Source organism: Manis javanica, chromosome 9, assembly GCF_040802235.1.
Source record: "Manis javanica isolate MJ-LG chromosome 9, MJ_LKY, whole genome shotgun sequence".
NCBI classification, from domain to species: Eukaryota; Metazoa; Chordata; class Mammalia; order Pholidota; family Manidae; genus Manis; species Manis javanica.
Window position 1 is genome coordinate 9,088,487 of NC_133164.1, and position 15,055 is coordinate 9,103,541.

The following is a 15,055-nucleotide window of genomic DNA, read 5'->3' on the forward strand; positions in this document are numbered from 1 at the left end:
CCAAAGCATGTTTGGCTTTTATTCAAATTACATTATCATTTCTCTTTGTATCAGCAACTGGTACAGGAGTCAGAGTGATTTGTTTCAAATGAGTATGGATTCATCATTTTAATCCCTCACTTTTTAATAAAATACTCTCTCTTTAAAAAGTTTATTAAGATGGCTTGAGTTGAGGCCAGAGGTGAGCAAACTTGCCTAAAAAGCCAGATAGGAAACATTTTAGGGTTTGCAAACCACCCAGCCTCTGTCTCTGCTAAATCCACCATTGTTGTACAAAACGTGAGTGTGGTCTCGGTGTGGTTGTGCTCCAGTGAAACTTTACAGAAATAAGCAGTGGGCTCAAGTTATAGAAACAGAGAACATGGGAACTAACATCCCCATGTATTCAATTCAAACATAGTCATACTAACAGCAATAATAGCTGCCACTTTTTGGAGATTCTATTATGTTGCCAAATGCTTTGAAGAAATTCATTATCTCATTTAATCCTCAAAATGGCTATAATAATAGCAATTCAAGTTTACGGACTATAATGCTATAGGATTTAAGGCAATAGGATTTTGTACTATTTTGGAAAGTTTATTTTTAAACTAGATCACAAAAGGCATGAGCTTTTAGAGAAGTAGTTTCTTGAGTTGCCATTTATTGAAATAAATTATTTCAATAATCCAAAATAAACCACTTAACCTCTTAGAGTCAACTTGTGGTCTAAAAAACATTCTTTACACATAAATTAAGCTGCCTAGCGTCTGTTGTGAAGCTGGGGTCCTGTTTTGTTACCTTGGATTAATTAACCTAAATTTAGACTTACTTAAGATCTTAACAGGAAAAACTTTTCTGTTTTCTAGGCTATATATAAATCTAAAAAGATAGATTTGCTTTCTTTTGCAAGGCAAGTTTACATTTTCCATTTTGATCTAAGATAATACATTGTTATATGGTGTACATAAATCACATTTTTCTACTAAACGTAATTCTGTTTTAAAATGTGCAGTCTCATTTTTGTAACAATAAACCTTGAATAATACTTTTCTATTGTTGTATAAAAAATAGATCAATACATCTGTATAGTCACTAGATTGTACATGTAACATAAATTTATCAGCACAGTGTTATGCATAGAAGATTAACCATTTTAACAAAATTCCTCTTTTAAAAAACTCACAAATTGATAGGAGAGAGAAGAATGAAGTGCGTAGTTCTAACAGCATGTGCCTCTATTGCATTTCTGGTCAACAGTGGGATTTACCTTGTTTAGAACTCCAGGGTGCCTCTTCGGTTCCCTGTTTTTCTGTGATGGCTGTGTCTGAAGAAGAAGGGCTTTCATAAAGCATGGGCTCATTTTGCCATATTGCAGGATGTTCTGTTTTCTAGAAAAGTGATTTCTCTATCCCTCTGAAGAAATTGGGTTTTGTATTTGTTAAAATTAAGTGAGAAAAGCGTCTTATTTTAATTCCAACAAAATTTAATATCCACAGATCATTCCTTTATCACAAGATAATGACCAAATTAAGAAAGGAACTCATTTGTCCTAGCAACAGTCTTTCATATTATCATTGAATCTAATTCCGTTTTCTGGAAAACTTTAATTAGGTAAGTTTCTTCTGACAATAACTTTTTTGTGTGTTTCTAAAAGATTTGGGCAAAATCTTAGGTAAAAAAATAACTCAATAAGAATATTTTTAACTATTCAGTAATCCCTCTTGAGGGTCTGCTCTTTAGAGATACAGTGTAGAGACAGAGTAGGGAATTTACAGAAGTCTCTTGAGTGATGCAGGCAATCATTTATTTTAATGTCATTTTCTCTGAGTTTCATTTAGGGACTTAGGGTTACTTGATTTGAGTTTCTTGTGAGTTTTGTCCTATAATTTCCTTTGGTGATAAATATGCATTCATTTTCTCATGAATATCTATTATGTTTCTTTTTACATTATGAAATAGAGACTGCAACACAAATCTTGGATAATACATTTCAAATATCTTTCCAAATATGGTCAGTATCTCTACCATTTTATCTTCCCAGACCTGGATGACCCAATCAGAACATTTATAATTTGTCACCTGTGAATGTTCATACATTATTCATTGAATTAAAAGGGCAGGACAAGTTCCACTTTTTCCATTTATATTAAGCATATCATTTTCCATTTGGTTATGTTCTCCTTAGCATTACAAAGTTGGCAATCGTCTTGTTGTTTTACCTGCTAGCCTCACAAATCCAGTTATAAGTTCTTTTGGAACATAAGCATTTTAAACTAATTTCTCCTTTTCATTTCTTAAAAAAATATCTCTCACACATTGTGTGCTATCCTGGAAACAAATGTAATACTGTTTCTTGGAGCAATAACTCCTGTAATTTTTAAAATGACATTCCATTATTGATAATCGTCAGGAGAGCAGAAGGGTTTGTTATAGGATATATTAAACAGCATAAGTATTATTATAAAATGAAAATTTGGACAAGAAGTTATAGAATGTGGTGTTTGAAGAACTCATATGAGCTGTCCTGAAAATGTTATTTAAACTCTGCTATGATGACATCAAACCAGATATATCCACAGAACAAGCATTCTCAACTGGCAGGGGGATCACCAGTAAGGGGGGTAAAAATCAGTTCTTGGGGAAGCAGAAAATCTTACTCTTCCTATTTATAAAGCAGAGATAGAGATATGGAGTCTATAAACATAAAAATCTGTTTTTATCTTGAGTATTAAAATTCCATATGAGGTGGTGATTAGGGACAAAATCGATAAAAAGACTCCTGATGGGGTGGGAGAGTAATTTTTTTTTAAGTTGGAAAACACTTATGTAGGAAAATTGTAAAAGAAAGAAATATTTTATTTTTTTCTTGTTACTGTTTCCAAGTTTTTCAAGGTGACAAGAACATTCATGGAAAGTTTATTATGCTCTTATAAATCTTGCCTTCACTCTTACAAAGGTGAGTTCACCTTATAAGCACTCACACATGGTAGGATGGGCTGCAGGCTCTGGGATGGAGGAGAGGTCGCAGCGCCGCCTTCTCCGTGTGGGTGCGGCAGAATGAGGGGCAGAGCCAGCGGCGGCCTCCGGGCTGAGGGGACCCTGGAAGCCCACCCTTCCCTGGGTCGCACCGCTGCCCAGGATTTGTAGGAAGCCCCGAAATTGGACACATGCTTGGATGATTCTTATGGGACAGGGGGCGGGTGCCAGGGGGGTTGGGGGCAGGGTCCTTCCAGGTGATTACGTTCTGCAGACAGCCCATCAGCCTTCTCCGTTTTTTATGGCCAACAGCACAGTCCTGGCAAGTCCCTCCCTGTGCAGTTCTGTCAAGGTTGAGTTCACCTGCGTGGGCTGGAGTTGCCCCTTGAGAAGAGGTCACCCAAGCTGCCCCCTGACTGCTTCCACTCTGATTCCTCTGAACTGTTAATGGTCCTCTGAATTGAAATCCCACACCGAACCTTCTACCCTATACTAAAAGACCTGCCAACCAGAGAAGCTAATTTAATTTCCCTAAATCTCTCCTTTAATTCCTGACAGTTCTTCCTACACCAGAATAACTACAAGTAAGCTAGACATATATTTTTGTGTAATATTTTCCCATAAAATATTGTCATCTTGAGATTAATTCTGTTTCTCAGAGAAGTTGATTATAAGCTTGTAATCATTAGTAAGATGGTAAAACTGAAATTTTTTGTTCCAGGAGTACTGAAATCAGGAATTCTAGTAGGAAAATGAGTGGGAATATGGGTACTTATATGTAATCACATAATAGTTTGCTCAATCCTTTTATTTAGTGCCTTTGAGAGTTTTTGAAAACCATACAGTTTTCCCACTGAGCAAATAATAATGCAAATGGATCCAGCTGCATATTTTAGTATGAAATATCATCCTTTAAACAGATCATTCCATCTGTTTTTTTGGTAGCAAATGCAAAGTTAGTAAATGATTCATTGTATTTATATATAATTAGATATTCCATTTGGTTATATTTCAGACATTTGTTAGTAGTTCCCTACTTTAAACAAAAAAAGCCACTTCACCATAGATTATATTCCTTCCTTTGAAATGAAAGTCTGAATATTCAGGTGAAGAGAGAGGTGGGGGCGGGGCGCCCGTCCCTGCTGCCTCTGCTGACCCGACAGCCAGGGCAGGCGGTAGCTGGGCCTTAGGAGGGACACACTGAGCTTCACCGTCTCCAGAGATCCCCGTAATGTCTGAAGGGCCTCCTCGTATTGTTGCAAGGCCTGGACTGAGAAGCCAGGGCCAGAGAGGAATTGCCTCTTTTTAGGGCTTGGGGTACAGATTTGGGTCCTCAGGTAGGCTGCCGCTCACCTGCCCATTTGCTGCTTGTGGTCCAGGAAGATCCGACAAAGGCCCCTCGTCCCAGCGAGCAGGAAGGAGCCTCCCTGGAAGCTGAACTAGTCCCAGGCGGAGGGCTTTGGGGATGGGGAACGGATTCCAGCCTGGGAGGACTTCTGACATGCAGCGGTTTTCTCTGAGGCCCAAAAGGGGGCGGGGCTTACAGGTGTCGCCGCCAGCACCGTGGTGCCCCCAGTACCGCTCACTGAGCCCTGTCCAGGCAGCATAAAAAACAAACAAGCAAAACGTGCAGTCATGAGCAAGCAAAGGAAAATGATTCCCGTACAAAGGGACTCGGAGACTGAGGATGACACTCAGAAACCCGAGATGGACACCCAGGGCGGGACTCCCCCGGCCCAGCAGAACCGATGGGAGAGATTGCTGTTGGTGGTGTTTTTTAATGCCTCAAGTTACAAAAGAAACTTTCTAAAACTGTGGTTAAAACTCAAAAACTGAACTGAAAAGGGCATGGTCGTTGCTGAGAGCTAATTACTAACATGGGAGATCAAGTGAAAAAAAAATAACTCAAAGAAATGGTAGAAATCACAAAGAAAAAGCAAACGAGATTAGCCACTCAGATGTGACTAATTGGAGCCTCTGAAGGAAAAAGGGAACAAATAGAAGGAAAGTAATAATAAATAAAAGAGGAAAATTTTTCTAAACTGTAGATTAAAAGAACTCTTGGTATCTCTGGTAAATTAAATTTAAAAAAAAATAAGTTTCTTAGACATGCTGGAGACCTTCCTTGGTGGCAAGCATTAAAAAAAATGCCTCTGAACTGGCTTAAATACCTGCAAAGGCAAGATAAATATACTGCACACTGGATGACTCATCTACGGAGACCAACAGATACTGGTATATAGACCAGTGAGAGAAAAGAATGACACCTCACAGATCCGTATGCAGCTGGAGTATTCATATCAGTGTAAAAATGCATTTTAGATAGGAAAGGTTTCAGAGAGTATACAACACATGATATTGATGTCAGCAAGCTACTCGGAAGGATGCTAAACCCCAAGACAAGAACATCACAATCCATAGAGAAGATGGGAAGAAAAGTGGTGGGTATTGGGTCTAAATGGAAGATGATAATGAAGGTGTCAAATAAGAATTCTTGAAAAAAATCACAGCTTAAGAAACTAGAATTAAGTATGTCCATAATCTCAGCAAAAACAGGATTTAGGAAGGGGTGATATCCATGGAAAGCAGGGTGATAGAGGCAGCGTCCTCCGAAGTTTGTGGGTTGGCAGGGGTGGGAGGGATGGGTAAGCAAGCTAATTTGTGTGGGAGAGTAGTTTACAATCATTTGATTTTGATGCAATAGTAAAAAAGGACAGGATGACTTAAAACAGCTGGGAATTAAACTTGGAGATTAGAAAAGCAGAGTAGAATGTCCAAGAAATTAACAATTTGATCAAGCTAGGAAAGACAAAAAAAAAAGTTAAAGGATGAAAGAGCAATGACATAGAATAAACAGAAAACATAAGACCATGTGTAACTTTGATACATTAAGTATATGCAGGTTGAGTTTTCCTGCCAAAAGACTTAGGAAGTCTGATTGTTTAAACACAAAATCAAATAGTGTATTGCTTATTGGAAACTCATGTAAGTGATACCAAAAGGTGTCTGAAAAATCATCTCTCTGTGAAACAACTAAAAGTGACACCTAAAATATTAAAGCATTTTAAATGCTTAGCAGCATGTGCAAAAAGTTAAGGAATATTCTCAAGGCCAAAAATTAAGTGTGACTTGAGTACAGAATGTCACCTGAAAGCGAATGGCTGCCCCGAGGGCATTTTCGATCCTGTCACCTAAAGCGTGCAAAAATTTAAGAGTGATAAGCAGGCAGAAGAAGAGGTTGAGACAGTGAAGGGTCAGAACAGAGATTCTTGTGTAACATCTGGATGCTATACCTCAGTGCAGAAAATGGTGAGGGGCCCTTCAGCCTTGACCTTGACCCCAGATGGATAGAAAAGGAGTAAACTTTCCTGGAAGTGTGTCAGCACAAGCCTGCCCTCCCATGGGATTGGACTTCCCGTGGATTTTGCCTACTTTCAAAGATGAGCTAATTCTTTAATAAAATAATTCTTATTTTATTTAAGAAATTGAAGATCACACAAAAGATGGAAAACTCCACAATAAATTTGATAAAGTTGGCATACATTTTACCAAAACTTCACAGTGATAGCACAAGTAAAATTATGAACCAATTTCATGTATGACAGTAGCTACAAAAATTATAAATAAAATGTTATCCAATAAAATCCTGCAGATTAGCATTACCATCTAGGATTTATTCCAGGAACCTACAAATGGTCACCATCAATAGCTCTTGTGATATATTTCATTGTCTCAATGACTTAAAAGCTAAAATCCTGTAGGGAGAATAGGAAAAAGAAGGAAAGCCCTTAAATATGGTGAAATTAATTGCCAAAACCCCCTGTGACTAGCACATAAAAATGCTGAAAACTTTCATTGAAAATAAGGAGCAAATTATGGATTCCTCGTATTGCCACTTTATTATTTAGTATATTACTATACAGTTGTTTCATTATAGCTAATGAATTAATATAATTACCTCCAAAATAAATCTTGAAAAATAATCTTATCTTCATTTGCATATGAAATTATGTTTTTATAAAACCCAGGGGATTTAATTAAAAACATTAGAATTAATAGAAGACTCTAATAAAGTGGGTATAGAAAATCAGTAGAGATAAATCAATAGTTTTTCTCTCCACTGGGGTTAACAAGGTGGAAATGATAAAAATGAAAAAAGTTAAAAAGCTAAGAAAATGCATTTACATTACTGCCTGGAGTATTAAACTCATAGAAATAAAGTTCACAATCAAATGGTAACATCTTTACATGGGAATTTTTTATTAAAGAATATAGTCCAAACAAATAGAAAAACATAGTGTGTTCCTGGATATGAAAACTCAATATTAATTCTTCTTAAGTCCTATTTTATGTGTAAAAAGTAAGGAAAACTCATAAAACAGAAGGATAGGCATATGTGACCATAAAAAATTTAAAGTGCTTATAAGGCTAGTGCCATCAAAGTTAAAAATCAAACTACTGTCTAGGGAAAAATTATTTGCAGTTCATATAGCAGACAAAGATTAATGTCTTTAATATCAGCAACTCCAAAAACTGATAAGAAAAACAAAACACCGCCACAGAAAACTGGCGAAGTTATGAACAGAAAAATTATTTTGCAGAATCTGAAGTCTAAATGACCAATACCCATGTGAACAGATAGGCACAAGTTTGCTTACATCCGGTATTAGTACAGATTTAGGAAAAGAAACATTTTCCTACCTTGCTGTAAGGCAAACAACATACTATAACATCTTGAAAGTAATCTCAATATTATCCAAAACTTGAAGTGCACAAACCCGTCCTTTTCCCCACTGATGACAGGTTTGAGAATCTATTTATAGGTCTGAAAACCCAATGAATACTGAAATTGCGTACAGATGGTGCGTGCAGTCATGTTTTAGAAACAGCAGAATACTTAACCATTTTCCTGAGAACTCTTTATCAAGGAGGTACCACCCTTCAATGAATGGTTGGGAAATGTTGAATTAAATAAGCCTTGATTATGATGGGAAATTGGGCAGCTAATGAAACGAGGACGTAGGACCTGTATCTGTTAACCTGGAGGCACATCCAGCATTGTTAGTGAGCAAAGCAAGTTGCAGAGTGGCATGGAAAACGCAAGCCCATTTATCTGGTCATATATGTCTGGATGAGGCTGGAGATGATTAAGGAGAAAACACAGCATGGTGAACATGAATCACCTGAGAAAGGTAGGCAAGGGATTTTTATTAATATTTTGTGTTTTCAAGATTTTTCCACAGTCAGAATGTATTACTCTTGTACATCTTTAAAAAGAGACATGCCAATTTAAATTCAGCAGCTTGGGTCTACAGAAGTGTGAGATGGAGAAATCATATTGATTTCCTCCTCGTATTTACATTAACCCTCCGCAATGCTTTTAACATTCCATCCCTAAACTGCTTTTACTAAAACTCCATTTTCTGTACATTTTCCAATATGAATGGAAGAAAATCCCTTCTGACATTCCAAGTTAACCTAGAAGAAGGAGAGCAAGCTCTCTTGCATTCCCCTCCGCCAGTAAATCACCCGCCATCTTCTCAGAGGGATACGTGATGACTGTTCCAACACTTGCTCCTAAGCTCTTAAAGGAGAAGTTAATCTTACATTGTATGTTCCAGTTGCAAACTTCTTGATAAAATGAATATTCTTACCCACAGGACAAGTAAAGGAAAAACAATGTGCGATGTGTATATGTGTATGTTATAATACTGGTATTTATAATAGCAAAGGCATAGAATTAATGTTATAAAGGTTGAACTAATATGGGAATATTGATGATTAATTTTATTAAATAATAGAGACATATCATGTCAGTATATTACTTTATGTGCACATATATATATATACACACATAAATTGTATGATGTAGAATCCTGCTTGTTTATGTGGCCCAAAACATAAACAATACCTAAACTTTATCATTTTACTTAATTGTGCTTAGTGATACATAAGTCTTTTTAGAATATACTATGTGCATTATAGAAATTTTATCATTAGAAAGTACAAATTATTTAAAAATGCAGCCTTTCCATGTATTCAGTAATTCTATAAATGGTGATGACTTTTAAATCATATGAAATAGTGGGTAACAAAAAAATAATACCACTCACAAACAAATATTTAGCATTTTAACGTATGTTTTTCTGATTGCTGAAGATGTGTTTGCTCTGCTGTGTTCTAGTTGGTGTGTTCCAAAACCACTTTTTTAATAAAATGTCATTCTAGATCCATATGGGATTTTCATTTTATATGATAGCAGCTGAAATTCATGCACTAACAAATACACGAGATATTTTGAGATAAATTTTAGTTTTAGATTCCAGTTTCACTATCTCTTTGTTCCTTTAGGTGGCTTTTACAGTACTTTTTGATTTGGAAGCACTTCTGAAGATATGGTGTTTGGGATTTACTGGATATATTAGCTCATCTCTCCACAAATTCGAGCTGCTACTTGTAATTGGAACTACTCTTCATGTGTATCCAGATCTTTATCATTCTCAGTTCACATACTTTCAGGTAATACAAATGATGCATATTTATCTTCAGAATTTTTTCTTTCCAAGGAAATACCAGTCACATTATAACAAGTTTATATAATAATATACAATATTCACACAAACTTAACATAAGCCTGATGACATCTTAAATAACAAATATAGTCATTCATAAATTGTAACAGTGTTTTTTAAAACTGCGGAAAACTCACATAATAAATGGAGATGTTTTGCATATAGTTCATAAATTACTACAGTGTATAGATATACATATTTTATATATACATGCATATTATATATCTATGCATATATACCCACTCTGAACATGGTGACACACTTTAAAGAGTAGGAAATGTGAATTTAATTCTGAGTGTATGTCTCCCTTCTCAATAAGCCTTAAATATGTCTGCTCAACAATGACTTACATTTTAAATAATAAGAAATAAAACTTACTTTTACATATTATAATAAGTCATCATTGTGATGATTAAATTATAATACCTATCATTTTATTTATAATAACTGGTTATCTATTTTTCAAATATGATATATTGAATAGATTACTTTATACTTATTCAGTCAACAAAGTAATTATTAGTTATTTTCTCTGTGGTTGTTAAGTAATAGCAATATACTCATTTTTTTAAATATTTGGTCAAAATGATAAAATACGTATATATGATATCCTAACTATAAGAAACCTCATATACAGCCATTTTTTTTGACTCAAAGTTGCTCATTTATATTATCTATCATGGAAATATTAGAATGGACATTGTATTCTTAATAGATATTTTTAAATATTTGGAGAATAAAGTGGTAATAGGACTTTAAAGAAGTAATTAAAAGAAACAAGATTCCAACTCCTTAGATGAAAAGAAAAATGCATTCTGACTTCACTGATTGTTTGATTAGTGAGACCAAAGCTGTCATTTTCAGAGCAATATTAGCTTCAGATTACAACCTGAAACTCAATATTTATGACACTTGGAGGGGAGGACATGAAAATACAACTCACACAAATGGAAACAAATAACCCTCGAAGGAGAAACAAGCAGGATGAAGAGGATAGAGATTGTAGGGTGGGGTGCTATTTTAGATCAAGTTGCTCACCGAAGCCCACTCTGAAGATGTGCCAGATATTTGAGCAGAAAGTGAATGAAGTGAAAGAACAAACCATGAGAAGGTCTGGGGCAACATTCCAGATAGACAGAATCACATAGCACCTGTCCTGAGGTGAAAGCATGCTTGAAGTGTTTAAGGAATGGCCCAAAGGCCAGCATGGCTGGGCAGGAATGAACATAGGGCACCACTGTCCTACGGGAAGTAATAAAGTCTTACAAAATGTATTGCTCTGACATACCAGGGTAATCATGGTGGCATCGGCTGGTGTTTATTGTGCAATTACTATATGCCAGCAAGGTGCTGAAGGCACTGTTTCACTTCTCACTGTGATTCTATGAGATAGAGGACATACATGTAAACCAAGATCCCACAAGATTTAATGACTGTCCAAGACCACATGATGTGGCCATGGTGGAAACTCATTCCCTGTAAGGTTAGTTTCATATTCATATTCAAAATCATGCAGTTTCTAAGGTATCTCAGTTTGAATCAACAGAGTGATCTTTAAGAGACAGACTTAGAAATGTGACTCAGGAAAATGTGCTCTGAAATAATCACAATATGTTGTAGGATGCTCATCTTTGAGAGTACAATTTATTTTGTATCTTTAGGAACACAAAATCAAATGCTTTATTGTGTAAACAGAGGGAAAAGCATACTTATCCCCAAATAAATGAAAAGGCATAATTAGTGACTGATGAGGATTTTGCCTCTCCAGGGATACAGGCTAATGCCTTTGAAAACACTCATCACATCACCAATGTGGGAATCGTGTTAAGTTCTGTTTCTTCCAGCTAATGAAATATTAACTTATCAAAATTGCACAGATGTGCATAGGCAGTTTTATCAGAATTTGGGATAGGAATCAAAACTAAGGCAATCTTTTAAATATGATTTTAATGCAAGTGGAGAAGAGAAAACACACAGCACTGAAATTTGAGCTATAAACTAATTAAATTGTTCCTGTAAACTTGCCTGGACTCAGCTGTCAACAATTAGATACTGAATCATTAATGTCTGAGAATAAACAAATGTGATAACAATGTGAAATCTTTCCATATTTTTATTCTGGATATTAATATGAATGTCAACATTTTAATAGTTCTCATGATAAAGCTGTTACTTGGAAAGATGTTTTGATTTGGGAAGGTATCTTCAGAATTATAACAGGAAAAACTGGTCCTTAACTATGTAAGTGGTATAATGCACTTTTGGCATATACACTTGTGAATATTCTTTTAAATAAACTTGCAGTAGTATTCTTTTTATGCCTTCCTCTGGCATGGAAATGGAAACAACTGGAGTAGCTCCTTTGACCAGAAATCAACTCCTTGTCTAGAAGTTCATATGTTCAATCCAGCAACATGATTTCTCACATTAATTTTCTTCTTTAAATATTCTGTTAAGGATTTTAAATTAGCATGAAGGAAATAGACATTTTCTCAATGTCTTTAAACAGTTGCCCATTTACCTGACTGGTACTTACAGACCACACCATTTGTGTTCTGCAGATAATGGAAATGATAAGATTCACCATCAATATGTCCTCTTAATTTAAAGTCTAGAGGAGCAAATGTGGCTTCCAGTATGGCCAAATTCAGAAGCTGAAATGGTATCACAGGGATTCAGTCTATTTCTTCACTCGCTTTTCTCTGCATCCATATCATTCTTAAGCTGGCTTTCTCCATGTGGTGACAAAGATGGTTCCAATTGGGCATAAAAAATGGAATACCTCTTACAGGTCCGACACAAGTTCTGAGGATGGCTCAGGTCATTGTGAATATGTGAATACTTTGTCCAGGCCCGGACCATGGACCTCAGGGAGTCCCTTCTGGACCTCATGTACTAAGAGTGGCACAGAAATGATTTTCCAAAGGAAAATCAGAAAGAGGAAGAAGCCAGGAAAGCTGGAAAAATCCCAATGTGTTACTTTATATGTATAAAACTAAAATCAAGGTTTTTAAAGCATTTCCTATTCTTTCGTATACTCAGAACAGATTCTTCTCTTAAAAGGCTTTCACAGACATCTTAAGCTCTTTTTGATATTCAACCATTTTGGACAACTCACTATATTTCATTTATGCCACAATTTTTCTATTTTAATATCTCAAAATTTGGGATCTGCCTTAAAATCAGTGGTGTTCTCTACTTTAATTTGCAGCATCTTTTATTTTTCAGAGGCACATACAAAAATTGACGACATCTTAGACTTGATGAAAAATGTTGTTTCTCCATGCTTCATACTTCAACTTTTAATGATATACTAATTTGTATTTTTAATCTTATAAATATGCCCTTAAGAGCTGCATCTCTTATATTCCCTTTGTAATAGTAGCCATTGAACCTTATTTGTCCAACACAATGTTTGGCACATAGTCATCAGCATTTGTTCAATGAATAAGCAAATGAATTTATTGATCAACTAGTTATGAGTGAGGTTTTTGCATTTATATACATGCAAAACATCTAAGCGTGTGCATGTGTGGTTAGATAACAGGCTCTGCAGAAATAACAAAGATCTAAAGTCTTCCATAAAATAGCAGTTTGTTTATCTCAAGGAGTTGATGTCCAAGGAAAGTAGGTGCCTCTGCTCCGCATGGTCATCCAGGAAGCAATCCCATTGAGTTGGATTGAACATATGAACTTCTAGACAAGGAGTTGATTTCTGGTCAAAGGAGCTACTCCAGTTGTTTCCATTTCCATGCCAGAGGAAGGCATAAAAAGAATACTACTGCAAGTTTATTTAAAAGAATATTCACAAGTGTATATGCCAAAAGCTGCAAAAGTCACCCCCTTTCACCTTCCATGCAACTGAACCTGGTCCTCTGGCCACACCTAGTACAACTGGGGCTGGAAGATGTAACCTCTTGCCTTAGGTTGCCATCTGTTCGGCTAAAGTTCTGAAAGCTTTATTACTTAAATGAAGGATAGCATATTAGGGTGTCAGTCTCAGCCATAAGTAAAGACTCTTTGATAGAAGGTTCTTAAGAAAATTTATCAATGTACAATAATACCTAGAAAAGTTTATTTTACAAGACAATGAATATAGCTGATTTTAAACTGTTTTCTTCTACATTAATTAATTGTTTTCCTCTACTTTTGAACATTAGAAAAATGTCCGTTTATTTCAACAATATGTATTAGTTAATACCACTTTGAATGATCACATTTATGTTAAAATGCTTAGTTGCCACCATTTTCCTTCATTCATTTAGGATTTATTGAGTTCTGGCTATCAGGCAGGCACTGAGCTAGACTGGTATCTTTGTTACTGTTACTTTTCATCTCTAACAGCTCAGATAGAAAAGTACAGTTTTATAAAGTACTATGAAAGTGGGTTTATGCATGAACTCATTTAAGATATGGTGTAAGTAAATGACCAAGTATGTATGTTTTTCTCTCCCACGATAGGTTCTTCGGGTAGTTCGACTTATTAAGATTTCACCTGCATTAGAAGACTTTGTCTACAAGATATTTGGTCCTGGAAAAAAGCTTGGGAGTTTGGTTGTATTTACTGCCAGCCTCTTGATTGTTATGTCAGCAATTAGCCTGCAGATGTTCTGTTTTGTCGAAGAACTGGATAGATTTACAACGTTTCCCAGGGTAAGAGTAAAAAAATGAAGTCAATTTAATTAATTATTCTTATTTCAGTAGTAATGATTAACATCAAAGTGATTCACCTCCACAGTGGTTCTAAAATATTGTCATATCTTCAATAAGTTGGAATGATTCAATTTTAGTACTAAAAGTTGGCTTTTCTGCAGGGTGCAGGCATATGAGCACATCTTAGTATTGTCAGGTTATTCATCAGTTCTAAAATCCTGGAAATAATCTAGTAGAATTAGATGTGGATGTAAAGTTGGAAGCTGTGTTCTTAGCACCTACAAATGAAAATAGAGCAGTTTTAAAATAAAGAGTTTTGTGTTTGTGAAACGTAACATTTTAAAATTTATTTTATAGTTCATATTTTTATGTCAGGCATAACCTAGAAGGGAGCTTCTGATTTTCAATATAGTAAAATTCATAGACTCTTCAGATTTGAAATGTCTTTAGAAGAATCATCTAGTTCATGCTTTTGCATTCTCATTAGAATTCACTTAGTTAAAAAGTAAATTAAAAATCTGTCAATCCATGAACAGAACTCATGTAGAAAATATAGCTCCTAATCAGAAGGATCCTGAAATTTAACTTCTTATGTATTTGGAAACATGAAAAAATATAACTACCAAAACAAAGAATGCATACTTTTATCATAAGCTGATATAGTAAGACCTATTGTATGGGAAGAGCAATCTTGGGGTAAAAAGAGCATTTAAAAAAAATTTTAATAAGCTTTGGGGACAAAGATGTCCTTACTGACTACAAATAGACTAATATAGCCTGGTTTATTTGTTTTTTAAATCTTGTGCTAAATTTGTTATTCATCGCCAAGCATTTGTTGAGTACGTATAAAGAGCCAGGCAATTTTGGTGATC

The 15,055-nt window shown here is 35.4% G+C and overlaps 1 protein-coding gene across 6 annotated transcripts in view; it reads left to right on the top strand.

Annotated features, from left to right (window-relative positions):
* NALCN (sodium leak channel, non-selective) overlaps positions 1 to 15,055 on the top strand; it is a 281,692-nt gene that overhangs the window by 135,690 nt on the left and 130,947 nt on the right. For all 6 annotated transcript variants that reach the window (XM_073212395.1, XM_073212394.1, XM_073212391.1 and 3 more), the window contains 2 exons: positions 9,310 to 9,477; positions 13,992 to 14,183. In XM_073212395.1, coding sequence (XP_073068496.1) covers positions 9,310 to 9,477; positions 13,992 to 14,183 — 360 coding nt within the window. The remainder of the gene's footprint in view (positions 1 to 9,309; positions 9,478 to 13,991; positions 14,184 to 15,055) is intronic.